At 37.9% G+C, this 13,420-nt stretch overlaps 1 protein-coding gene, 1 non-coding gene and 1 pseudogene across 3 annotated transcripts in view; 1 reads left to right on the top strand and 2 right to left on the bottom strand.

Moving 5' to 3' along the window:
* ARL6IP6 (ADP-ribosylation factor-like 6 interacting protein 6) overlaps positions 1-13,420 on the bottom strand; it is a 43,518-nt gene that overhangs the window by 21,905 nt on the left and 8,193 nt on the right. The window contains exon 3 of the mRNA XM_010840006.1: positions 6,438-6,570. Coding sequence (XP_010838308.1) covers positions 6,438-6,570 — 133 coding nt within the window. The remainder of the gene's footprint in view (positions 1-6,437; positions 6,571-13,420) is intronic.
* On the top strand, positions 3,624-3,695 carry TRNAY-GUA. The gene has a single exon. It is a non-coding gene; the product is annotated as a tRNA-Tyr (tRNA).
* LOC104988641 overlaps positions 7,841-13,420 on the bottom strand; it is a 7,099-nt pseudogene continuing 1,519 nt past the window's right edge. The window contains exons 2-3 of the transcript XR_825264.1: positions 12,656-12,820; positions 7,841-12,027 (exon numbers count right to left, since the gene is read on the bottom strand). The product of XR_825264.1 is annotated as a regulator of nonsense transcripts 3A pseudogene (transcript). The remainder of the gene's footprint in view (positions 12,028-12,655; positions 12,821-13,420) is intronic.

Below are 13,420 nucleotides of genomic sequence, written 5' to 3'. Positions count from 1 at the left end.
TGGCTGGATGGCATCACTGACTCAATGGACACGAGTCTGAGTGAACTCCAGGAGTTGGTGATGGACAGAGAGGCCTGGCGTGCTGCGATTCATGGGGTAGCGAAGAGTCGGACACGACTGAGAGACTGAACTGAACTGAACTGAATGTGAAATGTGGGAGAAATCATTTTGAAGTGGAGCACTCTGGTCACTGAGAGAAAACAGTGAAGGAGAGAACAAGTGAGATTTTATTAACAAGAACAGACTTTAACTGGATTTGGCAATACTGCATGGGCAAAAGTGCCACAGAGCCAAGACTCACAGTAAGTGCCTTTAATTGTCAATAAAATGACACTGCTTCAATCAGTGAAATTCTCCATTGATTCGAGATGGGCAAACAAAAACAATAAGCATAGTTAGGGGCCAGCTATGCCACATGCAAATTATTTGGCTTTGTGCAAGGCACTAATATTCCTTGGGACTCAGTGTCTTTATCTGTTAAAAAAAAATGGAGGACCTAGACTAATGATAACCCCTATGAGTGACTTAGAAGAGACTAAGTTCTCCAAAAACCTTTAATATGAAGGTCTAAGACATCCACAGAAATACTAGAATATTTGTTAAAAAGTTGTACTTTTTAACAGCTCAAGTACACATCTGCTATCCATACCTATCTTCCTCCCCATTCAGGAGGACTTAAATAAGTTCTCGTGCTGCCACCAGCTCAGCCTGGAAAGAACCCCAGGATTCTTTTAGGCTTTGGATTTTCTTTCTGACTGTAGTATATTTACATGGGTGGTCATATACTTAAATGCATTAACTCCTGAAAACTATAATTAAAGCAGATTACCATTATGTGAAATATTAACTACAGAGTTGGGCAAGACTGAAGTGACTTAGAATGCATGCATGCATTGGAGGAGAAAATGGCAGCCCACTCCAGTATTCTTGCCTGGAGAATCCCAGGGATAGAGGAGCCTGGTAGGCTGCCGTCTATGGGGTTGCACAGAGTCAGACACGACTGAAGTGACTTACTGTTAAATTTGCCTGCTTGGAAATTACTAACAAAACCCAATGAGTGCATAGGAAAAACCCAATGAATAGTGAACTAAAGATATTGATTAAATAGGATAGAAGAATAGGATAATGAATTATAAAGTAGGGAGAAGTGGGCAATGCCTAAATAGACACCCCAGGGAATCTAAAGTTACTGCCTCTGCCTCTAGCTCTTTAACAGATTTTTCAGAAACTAAGAAAATAATTTAAAAGTACAATTGACCAAAATATTTTTTCCTGAAAGAAAGTGACTGCTTCCTAATCAAGAAGTTTATATATTTGACAATGCAGTACACCTTCTAACCCAGTAAGTTTGCAAAGTCAGCCTGACAATCATCTTTCTTAAAAATATGCCTCTGGGGGTTTTCCCTGAAAGTCCAGTGGTTAAGACTCTGTACTTTCATTGCAGGGGGCATGGGTCTGAACCCTGGTTGGGAAACTAAGATCTTGCATGCCTCAGTGAGTGGCTAAAAGAAAAAGCCTTTGAAGCCCATTAAGTAGCTGACTAAAAATACACCGTGCAAAGTTCTTTAACCATCTTACTTCCTAAAGGTCTTTCCGAGACCTGGGTTCAATCCTGGGGTTGGGAAGATCCCCTGAAGAAGTAACAGCTACTCACTCTAGTATTCTGGCCTGGAGAATTCCAAGAGGGGCCTTTGGAGATAATTAGGATTGGATAGGAGTCATGAGAGTTAAGCCCTCATGAATGGGATGTGGGATAAGTGCTCTTTTAAGAGTCACAAGAAAGCTTGCATCCTCTCTGTTCTCTGCCCTGTGAGGATACAATGAGAAGGATGTCCTCTGCAACCCAGAAGATGGACCTCACCAGAAACTGACCATGCTGGCACCCTGATCTTAGAATTACAGTCTCCAGAACTGTGGGAAATAAATTTTTGTTGTTCATGAGATTTCCTAGGTGGCTTAGATGGTAAAGAATCTGCCTGCAACGCAGGAGACCCAGGTTTGATCCCTGGGTCAGGAAGATCCTCTGGAGAAGGGCATGACATTCCACTCCAGTATTCTTGCCTGATGAATTCCATGGACAGAGGAACCTGACGGGCTACAGTCCATCGGGTTGCACAGAGTCGGACATGACTGAATGACTAAAACATGCACGTGCATAAGCCCAGCTCATGGTACTTTCTTATAGCAGCCTGAACTAAGATAATATCTAACAAACATCAAAGTGTAAATGTAAAAAAAATTTTTATGAGTACAAAGGTTTTATTTCTTATCTCAACTCCTCTAATTAATTATTGATCCAATCTGTGATTTCACTGAACGTCTCATCTAAAATTTACTATTATAACAATAAAGATTATTATTTTCTCCCCTCAAGGACTTTATGTTTCTAAGGAAGTACAACTAATTGATAGCCATAGTAAATATGGGCTTCTAAAGTTTTTTTCCCACTCTACTAATTAGTTTAAAAAAATGCCCTTGGGTTTAAATCTGCAAAGGAGAACAAATGACTGCTTTTGTAAAAAACAAACCAATTAGACGTGATTATTTTATTCTCTTGACCCTTGATACTCATGATGGACTTAGAAATATGAAATATTTTTAATAATAATCTTAAAAAAAAAAGAGAAAATTCTCTTTATGTCTCAATTATCGTGCCTTTACTTTTTAATTAGTTAAGGAGACCTCTGTTTAATAAATTATCTTAGAATCTAGCTATCATTTATATTAGATTTTCCTTAAAAAATAGATATATAGGATGATTGGTCTTTAAAATATATTTAAAACATTGAAATCTCAAAAAAATATTGAATAGAAAATGTTGTAACAAAATTTAAATTAAAAATGTCTATACTATATACAAATATCTATACTATGATCCCAATTTTAACTTTTAAAAAATGCTAAGAATGGAAAGATAACACATTAAAATGTTGTCAGTCATTTTCTCTAATAAGAGTTTTTCCATTATTTTTCTTTTTGTCTTTTGAATTTTTAACAAAGAACCTGTACTATGTAATCAGAGGAAACATTTATATTAACATCAGTTTATTTTAAATAAAATATACATAACCTGTTATAAACATATTTCTATAAAAGTGTGATGTTGAAAAATAATAAAATGCATCAATCTGATTTCTCAGAAAATTAAAGTCTGAAGATTTTAACTTTCTCAAAAGGCAGAGTTGTTTCCCTATACAAGCACTCACTCTGCTGGTGACAAAGAGAATGTACTTACATTCTGCCAGTTCTGAAGTAATTGCATTATTTGCTTCAAACACCAGAGGGCAGGGTTTTCACTATGAAACAACTATCAATTATCACTATGTTATATACCCTTTTTGGGTCTGTGGTTTTCGTTAATCTGTGATCAAATGCCACTGTGTTTATTATGTTTTTTTGGACTGTACTTCTATTTAGTATATATGGATCAATTAAAATTACAGTTTGACTCAAGATAAAGCTGAAGATAAAGTTGGAAAAGTAGAGCAGGGTCACTTGGGGAAGGCCTGTTAGGCTATTCTTGGGAGTCAGACTTGCTTTTGAGCTAATAGCTGATTTATCATATATAAAATTGGACTTCCCAATTTTGGGTGACTCAGGCTTCCCTAGTGGCTCAGAGGGCTTCCCTAGTGGCTCAGACGGTAAAGCATCTGTCTGTAATGCAGGAGACCCAGGTTCGATCCCTGGGTTGGGAAGATCCCCTGGGGAAGAAAATGGCAGCTCACTCCAGTATTCTTGCCTGAAGAATCCCATGGACTGTGGAGCCTGGTAGGTTACTGTCCATGGGGTCGAAAAGAGTCAGACACGACTGAGCGACTTCACTTTCACTTTCAGACAATAAAGAATTTGCCTGCAATGCAGGAGACCAGGGTTCAATCCCTGGTTTGGGAAGATCTTCTGAAGAAGGGAATGGCAATCCACTCCAGTATTCTTGCCCGGAAAAATTCCATGGACAGAGGAACCTGGGGGACTACAGTCCATGGGATCACAAAGAGTCAGACACGAATGAGCAACTAAGACATACACCTATGTAAAATGAACTTCTACTTATCAATATGTAAGTCTCTGATCTGACACTATCTCATATTTGAATGACTAATAAAGACATTGAAAACTGAGGTCCATCACTACTGGTTCTAGTCTAATAAAAAATGCAAAGATAAATTTTAGGAAATTAGTTAAATGTCCTTAGAATTCCAGATCCTTAAAGCAACACTGAAATGCTTTTTTCTAACTCTAAAAGCTTCTAACATCTGAGTCTTAGGAATTCTGGTGATAGTGGAAGTGAAGCTGAGAGGGAAAATATTCCAGGAAGAAAGAACAGCAAGAGCAAAGCCAAAAGTTCACAGTTTGTTTAGAGAATGTCAGGGTAATTTGGTAATGGCTACGAGAGAGGGAGCACTGGAGAAAAAGCTGAAGATAAAGTTGGAAAAGTAGAGCAGGGTCACTTGGGGAAGGCCTGTTAGGCTATACTTGGGAGTCAGACTTGCTTTTGAAAGAACTGAGAAAGCCACTAACTTTTAAACAAGGGAACTGTGACTAAGATCTGTTTTTTATAAAGGCTGTAACACACAGGACAAATCAGAGTGAGAGCCTGGGAGCAAGGGACTCCAAGGAGTCAAGTGCCCCAGCCAAGACTTTAAATGGGGCAAAAACACCGTGGGTGCTAGGACAAAGTTTTCCAATAACACCTCAAAAGGCAAGAATGAGTAGGCTTGCTGAAGAACTAAATAGAGTGAAAAGGGGTTTCAGGCCCTTGATAAGTAGGTGGATACTTATGTCTTAGACTGAAAGTTTTAACAATTCTAAGTGCCAGGTGCTTTCTGACTCCAGGTGGCAAAATCTACTAAATACCTGGAAATACAGGACTAGAATTCAGGGGAGAAGTGAGACATAAATAAGTAAAAGAAAAAAAAATAAAATTAAGGTCTTTTTTGCGTGACTTATTGTATCATCTATATTAGACTCACACCCTCATTAAAGTTAACTGGTTGATGTCAATGAGCAGCAATAGAAAGTAACTCTGAATTGAATACTTAGCAAAATTAACTTTTGAACTGAATGTCACCCATGTAAATTATGTGAGGGCACTGCACCTTTACATATAACTTAGTTTATATTATTAATCATTATCCACTCAAAACACATACACAAAATATATTGGCAAGTATGTGATTTATGTTACATATATAGATAGGGATTTATTAAGATGTCTTAAATAAACTTACCCATTTCATTTAAAGTGAAGTCAAAATTTTTAAAGATATATTTATAAGACATAAAAATGAATTTAAAAATAACAAAGATCATTAATAACAATGATTATTAGTAACTATCATTAGTATTAAACTTATTTACAGAGTGCCTCAAACAGATTTCATGAGTTGTCCCTGGGGTGGGCAGGAACTTAGTAACAACAGTACCAAGTATAATACTCTTGATAACATGTATCATTAATAGAACTTATTTTCTACTCTTCATACTCTTCTCCCACTTCTTCCAACCTTAGTTTGTAGGATAAACTAAAGATCTTAGATGCTCTCATTTGGAAAATTGTATTTAAAACCCAAGTCTTCCTAACATAAACTAGATTAGAATACTAATTACCAAATTTTCTGGAACTCTTTGAAACAGAAAATACAGACCAAAGAAATTTAATGTTCCACTATAAAACAAATCTAATATTGTCTAGATATATAAATTGGGGGGTATGCCATAAATGCTTGCTAATTATTACAGAGTTTAAATCTGAGGAAAATTTCAATCCAATTATTATAAGTCTAACCTATCCAAGCATGAATTTTTAATTCAGCCTTCAGAACTGTTTCAAATGAAATTTCATCCCAAAAGGATTAATAGCTGTCAAAGTTTCATACATCTTAGATTATATTTTGAATTTTTAAAAACACCTCTGCATTATCTACATATAGAGTTTAAAATTTTTAAAAACACCTCTGCATTATCTAAGTACAGAGTTTAAAATCGGAGAAGGCGATAGCATCCCACTCCAGTACTCTTGCCTGGAAAATCCCATGGACAGAGGACCTGGTGGGCTGCAGTCCATGGGATCGCAGAGTCGGACACGACTGAGCGACTTCACTTTCACTTTCCACTTTCATGCATTGGAGAAGGAAATGGCAACCCATTCCAGTATTCTTGCCTGGAGAATCCCAGGGACAGGGGAGCCTGGTGGGCTGCTGTCTATGGGGTCGCACACTACAGAGTCGGACATGATTGAAGCGACTTAGCAGCAGCAGCAGCAGCAGAGTTTAAAATATTCTTCTCCACTTATCTAAAGACCGAGTCAAGTTGTACTTTATGAAGATTGGGACCTCAACATATTATTTCAAAAATAAGCAGCCTCTTGCTTCTATTTTAGTATGTTCAACAGAGCTGGAATGGGTTGGAAAAAAAAAAAAAGAAACAGGAATACTTACTTGAACCTGGCAGGTGAAAGAGGAGTAGGAGGAAACATTCCTGGTTCAAAAGAATCAAAGTAAGTCACTGTCCAAGAAAAGCTGCAGCAGGAGAATCCAGCAGTTAGGGATATTATAAGTAGACTCCAGAATCCTTAATGGGCAAACAGGAGAAAACTTGAATTATTAACACCAAAGCAATTAAATTAACTCAGATCATGTTCAGAAGATCATACATATTTCTAATCTTTTAAATTATATTTAAGTGATAAAAGAGATATGAGCCTTGAAGAAAATCTTTTGTGGAAGTGTAAAATATTAAAGCACAACTAGGAAGTCATATCAATGAATATTTTAATTCAATTATAATTTACTATGTGGAAAAGAATACAAATTCAACCTAAAGCTTTTATCTTCAGTTTTATACAACTGAAACTGTGGGGAAAATGTCAAAACACTTCCCTGTTAAAATGTCCTGACATTTTTTATTTAACTCTGTGATCACAGCTTGCTACTTTTTATTACTTAGTACTAAGTGATCCTTGAGAAACCTATATGCAGGTCAGGAAGCAACAGTTAGAACTGGACATGGAACAACAGACTGGTTCCAAATAGGAAAAGGAGTACGTCAAGGCTGTATACTGCCACCCTGCTTATTTAATGTATATGCAGAGTACATCATGAGAAACGCTGGGCTGGAAGAAGCACAAGCTGGAATCAAGGTTGCCGGGAGAAATCTCAATAACTTCAGATATGCAGATGACACCACCCTTATGGCAGAAAGTGAAGGAGGAAGAGTGAAAAAGTTGGCTTAAAGCTTAACATTCAGAAAACTGAGATCATGGCATGTGGTCCCATCACTTCATGGGAAATAGATGGGGAAACAGTGTCAGACTTTATTTTTGGGGGCTCCAAAATCACTGCAGATGGTGACTGCAGCCATGAAATTTAAAGACGCTTACTCCTTGGAAGGAAAATTATGACCAACCTAGATAGCATATTCAAAAGCAGAGACATTACTTTGCCAACAAAGGTCCATCTAGTCAAGGCTATGGTTTTTCCTGTGGTCATGTATGGATGGGAGATTTGGACTGTGAAGAAAGCTGAGTGCCAAAGAATTGATGCTTTTGAACTGTGGTGTTGGGAGAAGACTCGAGAGTCCCTTGGGCTGCAAGGAAATCCAACCAGTCCATCCTAAAGGAGATCAGTCCTGGGTGTTCATTGGAAGGACTGATGCTGAAGCTGAAACTCCAATACTTTGTGCACCTCATGCAAAGAGTTGACTCATTGGAAAAGACTCTGATGCTGGGAGGGATTGGGTGCAGGAGAAGGGGACGACAGAGGATGAGATGGCTGGATGGTATCACCGACTCGATGGACATGAGTTTGAGTGAACTCCGGGAGTTGGTGATGGACAGGGAGGCCTGGCATGCTGCGATTCATGAGGTCACAGAGTTGGGAGACGACTGAGCGACTGAATTGAACTGATCCCTTTCTTTCCATACCATGAACTTTTGACATATGAATTAATTTTATTAGAGTGTCTACTCTTTATAACTTTCCTACCAACATTACAAACCTAATCTGATTCCTTAACTTTGCTCGGTACATGAAGAAATGTTACTTTCCAATTTATAAATGGGCTGGGATCCTAGATTTTCATTTACACTGTAACTGCAATTTACAAGAGATACCAAGTCAAGAAGAACAGTACTACAACGAGCTGTAAGAGGAAAGAGTTAAGATATGGAACAATGTGGGAAATAAATAGAGTGACTAAGAGAGAGAAGAAATTAATTTGAAGGATTGAAGACACACATTCAAATTGCCTCCTTCGTACAGTTTACAAAGCCACCATTACCAATGAGTATATCCCAGGTCTCAGGAATACACAGAAGAAAGGCTGAGAAGACTACAACAGAGGCTGACTTATGAATTACCAAATTCCCTGGCTGCACAAAATGCACAACCAAATATAGCTTTATTTTAACAATAAGTAGCAAAGAAATATGTGTACTGGACTGTCTGTAAACTAACTAAAACTCAGTATCAGACTGAGTTACTGAAACTCAGAGCAATGAAGTAATAAACAAATCTGTGGCAAAGTATTTTTGAAAGATGAACCTTTTTATCCTGATAGTCCCCCTTCCCTTACCCCGTTTTCAAAAGATAACGAACCTTCTGTTAACTGCCCCAGAAGGATGTGGCAAAGAAAGGAGAAACAGCCCTATGCCTCTTTGGTTTTTATGTTGCAAAATTAAGGGAACTAGTAGGACAGATATAAGAAGAAGGAGGATAAAGACAAAATATCCTGGATATCAAGGGTACAGAAAAAAATGTGTAGAACAGGGAGACAGTGAGGGCTTTATCTACAGATGAGAAAGAGTCCTGGTTTTGAGAAGTGGTGTGTGTGTGGCTGCATTTGTGTGTATGGAGAGGTGGTAATGTTGCTGAGGCTTCCTGGTGGAGCCATCAAGAAGCCACACACACCAAAGAGGAATTGGAGCTATATACAGAATCTTGGCAGACAGGGCCAGAGCCAAGTTTGCAGATGCCTCTGCCTTAAGTGGGGCATAGAAATAGCACACGGTCATGTGGCTTGGAAGGTGCTACATCTGAAAGGCCATCCTGAACAGAATGCAAAATGTTTCAGCAGTAACTCATTTGAACAAATGTCTTGAGGACTAGATCGTATTCCCAACCCAATATCCTGGCACAGTCAAACCCTAGAACCGTACCCCGTGGGACTGAGCAGAGAGAACCTGAGTAAAGACTGAGGGCAACCTTCCTGCCAACTCAGAGACTGTATGGGGACTGTGGTGGAATGATGGGAAACTCTAAATATCTAAAAAAGTGAGAAAAACACAAAATAACTAACAATAACAAAATGTGAGGCTCCCTAAAGCCCATCAGGCTTTTTTACTCAGGTGGTTTAACAGAACACTTACAGGATTTAATACAAAAATATTCTTGAGTCTTTAGAATAACTACTATTCTATGATCTAAGTGCCTGCCTCATTTTGGGCATTTTAGTTATTTTACATTCACTTTGAACTGATCAACAGTTACATCCCTGATAAAAGTCACATCACAACGATAGGGCTAAAACAATACATTGCAATACTGTAGTACATTGCAACACTGTGGTCTATAAGTGTGTGTATGCTTCTGAAATTACTCAATTCATGTATGGACAAGCAGAAAAGCCACAAAAGTTGGCAGTTCATAACTATATTTTTTAACAAAAATCTTGAAGCTAAAAATTTGATAACTTATGTTTTATAAACCCATTTTACCAAGTTAACATAATTTTTAAAAGGTGCATAAAAATTAAGTCAGTCTTCCTTCTCCAATTTACCAACTCTGTTTCTAAAAGCAATCAGTTTATTGTTCATCTTTTGTTAAAAATTATAGGTAATGTAGATAGCTATGTACAAGAATGAGCCAGTTATATACAAACGTATGCCATGTATGTATTTTCTCAGTTTATTTTCCACAAATGGGATTCTCACTAGAAAAACTGTCCTGAATTTTTTCACACAACATTTTTGGAGACCTTCCATATCCAGTACACACAGCCACAATTCCACTGCATATTTTTATCATTGCACTTTTCACTACTAAAAACAAAGCCGCAAGTAACATTCTTATACAGTTATACAAAGATATCTGTAACAAATTTCTGAACAACTGCTATGTCAAAGGATACAGGTCTTTAAATACACACATCCTTGTTTCTTCTCTATAGTTAATTTTCATCAGTTGATATGATGGAAAATCTCTTTCATCCACTGTAACCCCCTGGACTCAATGGTTTCACCTAAAGCAAATATGAGAGTAGGTGGGAAATTCCTATTCTAATCCCTTCACTGGAGTTTTATATTGATTTATCTAATTGAGGAGATCGTTTTTCAAATATATGATTTTTATTTCAAAGTGTAGTTATTTTCCTTTCTAGGAAATGATGGCAGCTCTATGTTTCTCTAAAAAAGCTTCCAGCGAAGAAAGATTATTATATGTTGTAAACATTTCAATATTATTTAGCAATTTCAGGTTTATAGAGATGAGATGACTTTCAGAAGTTTTATGAAGTCAGAGATGTAAGCAGAAACAAACAGAAAAACAAACAAAAATCTTCCATGTTCCCATACTGGGAAAGGTATCTTATTAAAAAATGTTAAGCTATCAGTTACATTCTTCTAAAATGTATTCCTGTCATAAACAAACAATAGGATGAGATGTGACCACATATTGATAAATTCCAAGTCCTGTTTTAGAGCGTTTGACGTTTGAAATGTTTTAGTAAACTAAAATACTATGAAATATAATGCAGTAATAAAAAAAAGAATGAGGTAGAACTATGTTTACTGATACAGAATGAGCTCCAAGATATTTTAACGAAGCTGCAGCATATGCATGATTACAATTATTTTTTCTACAGCTGTGATAAGACCACATATCTTGTTATTATACTTTTATACACATATAAACAAATAGAAAAAGACCTGAAAATACATAAATAGATTAATGGTAACCTTTGTTTTAATGAAATTTTTTTTTTCATAGCAACTAAAATTTTTATTTAATAAATGGTACAAAGCACAGTGCCAAAAACATTAACATTTAAAATTTCACCAAAAGAAAAAATACTATAGAATACACAGTTGCAAAAAGCTACATTAAGTTATTTTACAACTGCCTCAGGCTGCAAAAAGAAAAAACCTAATGCCATACCTAAGTTATCCCTCTCTCAAAATAATGCCATTTATGTTATAAACCATGAGCACCCCATCAAAAGACTGGAACTGTTTTTGTTAATTCTGTGGCCATATTGTTAAAAGGGCAACAATTTGGGGCTTTATACAGAGTTAGAGTTCCTATCAGAGGGACAACAGCACCACAGCCTTAGTGAATCCTTATGAAAAGAGGTACATGAATGACTGAATTACAGGAGTTACAAGGAATGAGAGCTGCTCACTTCCCACAGACAACCAACAAAGGCACAAGATACAGACCATTTGCTTACGAATGTGTAAAACTCAAAGTCCAAGTTATTCCTACAAGTTGAAAGGGCTTCAGAATTCACACAATACTAGTTTTCTTTTGGTTCTGGTTAAATTATATATACCAGTTTATAACAGAAATGGTAAAATCTGTAACTCTGTTCAAAGTTTTAAGAGATTACTTAAGAATGGTTTCTTGTATTTCTATGCCACCTTTATAGTTCTGCTTTCTCATTTCTTCATTAGTAAATTCAGTGTGCAGGTTTTAGCCCAGGCTAATTTAATTTATAACTTCCGGAAGGAACGCCCTCTCGAATCCACAGAGCGTTGAGGTGGGGAGCCCCCACCCACGTCACCAACATGCATGTCGCCCCACACCGCCTCTTCGCTCTTCTCAGCTAAAGCCACCGTTGAGTCTTCCGCCTCACCCCTCCTCCCGTCGCGGCCCTCCTCAGGGTGTCTTCCATCACAGTCACAGGCTCGGATGCGAGCTCTGGGCTGGTACAGCTGCAAGCCTGGCCGGTCCTGCCAGGACAGAAGGCATGTTACTCTTCCAAGGGCCAGAAACACAGGTTGGGGCAACAGCTCTATTTTAGGCCCTGATAATCCTAATTATCTAAAGAAAATCAGTCTAGCAGGTAAAAATCAGCCTTTTTCATAGCACTATCTCAGAAACTAGGCATTTTGAGATTTTAAAATAGGCCATGAAAAAGAGTATTCAAAATAACTTGAAAGTAGTCTCTGAGAAAGTGTTATTGCTCAAACCTAGACCACTCTGTGGAATTGGTACAATCATGGCATTCCCTCCTATTGTGAGAGGTGAAAACTCAAACACACTCATTACAACCCTTCAAACTCACCATGCACGGTGGATGCAAAATTGGAAACAAACTAAGACATGGCCTTTGAGCTATGAGCTGAGCAGTCACAGATTTGTAATAAGCTACAATTTCTGTGTACCTTATTCCTCCACTGTCCCCTTTATAGAAAATACTAACCAGTTATCATACTAAACTCTTAGAGGTGGTGGGATAAAAACATGACTGAATAAAGTACATGAAATGAAATAAAACTGCTTCAGGGCATGGGAAAGCAAAGCCAGGGAAGGACAAAGCGATCCTGCAGGCCAGGACCGTTGAGGCCAGCCAGCCCTACGGGAGCTGTATGTGTGCCTGGGCAGAACAGCAGCCTTGGCCACCTGAGGGGCATGTCTTATGCTGTTTCTCTAGGGCTCACCACTCACCTTTACCCACCACTCCTGGGCTGTGTGTGAAGTCCCCACAGTCACTACTACCGTGGGGTTTACCAGAACGTCCTTTTCCTTAATATCAGCCTGGCCAATGAGAAGAGTGGGAAAGAGCTTGATAGGCCTGTGTAGCCTATCACACTCTTTCCCACACTCTTGGATCAGAAAAATTAATACTGCTAAAACGGCCACACTAGCCAAAGCAATCTACAGAGGTAATGCAATCCCTATCAAAATACCCATGATATTTCTCACAGAACTAGAATAATCCTTAAATTTATATAGAACCACAAACAGCCCAGAACTGCCCAGGCAATCCTGACATAAAAGAACAAAGCTGAAGGTGTAACCCTTTCAGATGTCAGACTATACTACAAAACCACAGTAATCAAAACATTATGGTACAAAAACCAGACATATGGATCAACGGAACAGAGTAGAGGGCCCAGAAATAAACCCACACGTCCATAGTTAATTAATCTAAGCCAAAGGAGGCAAGAATCACAATGGAGAAAAGACAGTCTCAGCAGCAAGGGGTGTTGGGGGCGCTGGACAGCTACACACAAATCACTGAAATGAGAACATACCCTCACACCATGCACAAAAATAAACTCAAAAATTGTTTAAAGACCTAAATATAAGACATGACATCATAAAACTCCTAGAAGAGGACACAGGCAAAACATCCTCTGACAAATCATAGCGATATTTTCTTCGGTCAGTCTCCCAAAGCAAAAGAAAATAAACAAATGAGA

This window comes from Bison bison, unplaced genomic scaffold (genome assembly GCF_000754665.1).
Source record: "Bison bison bison isolate TAMUID 2011002044 unplaced genomic scaffold, Bison_UMD1.0 scf7180017864139, whole genome shotgun sequence".
Classification (NCBI taxonomy): Eukaryota; Metazoa; Chordata; class Mammalia; order Artiodactyla; family Bovidae; genus Bison; species Bison bison.
Note: the sequence above shows the minus strand (reverse complement) of the source record. Positions and strands in the feature narration are given on the sequence as shown.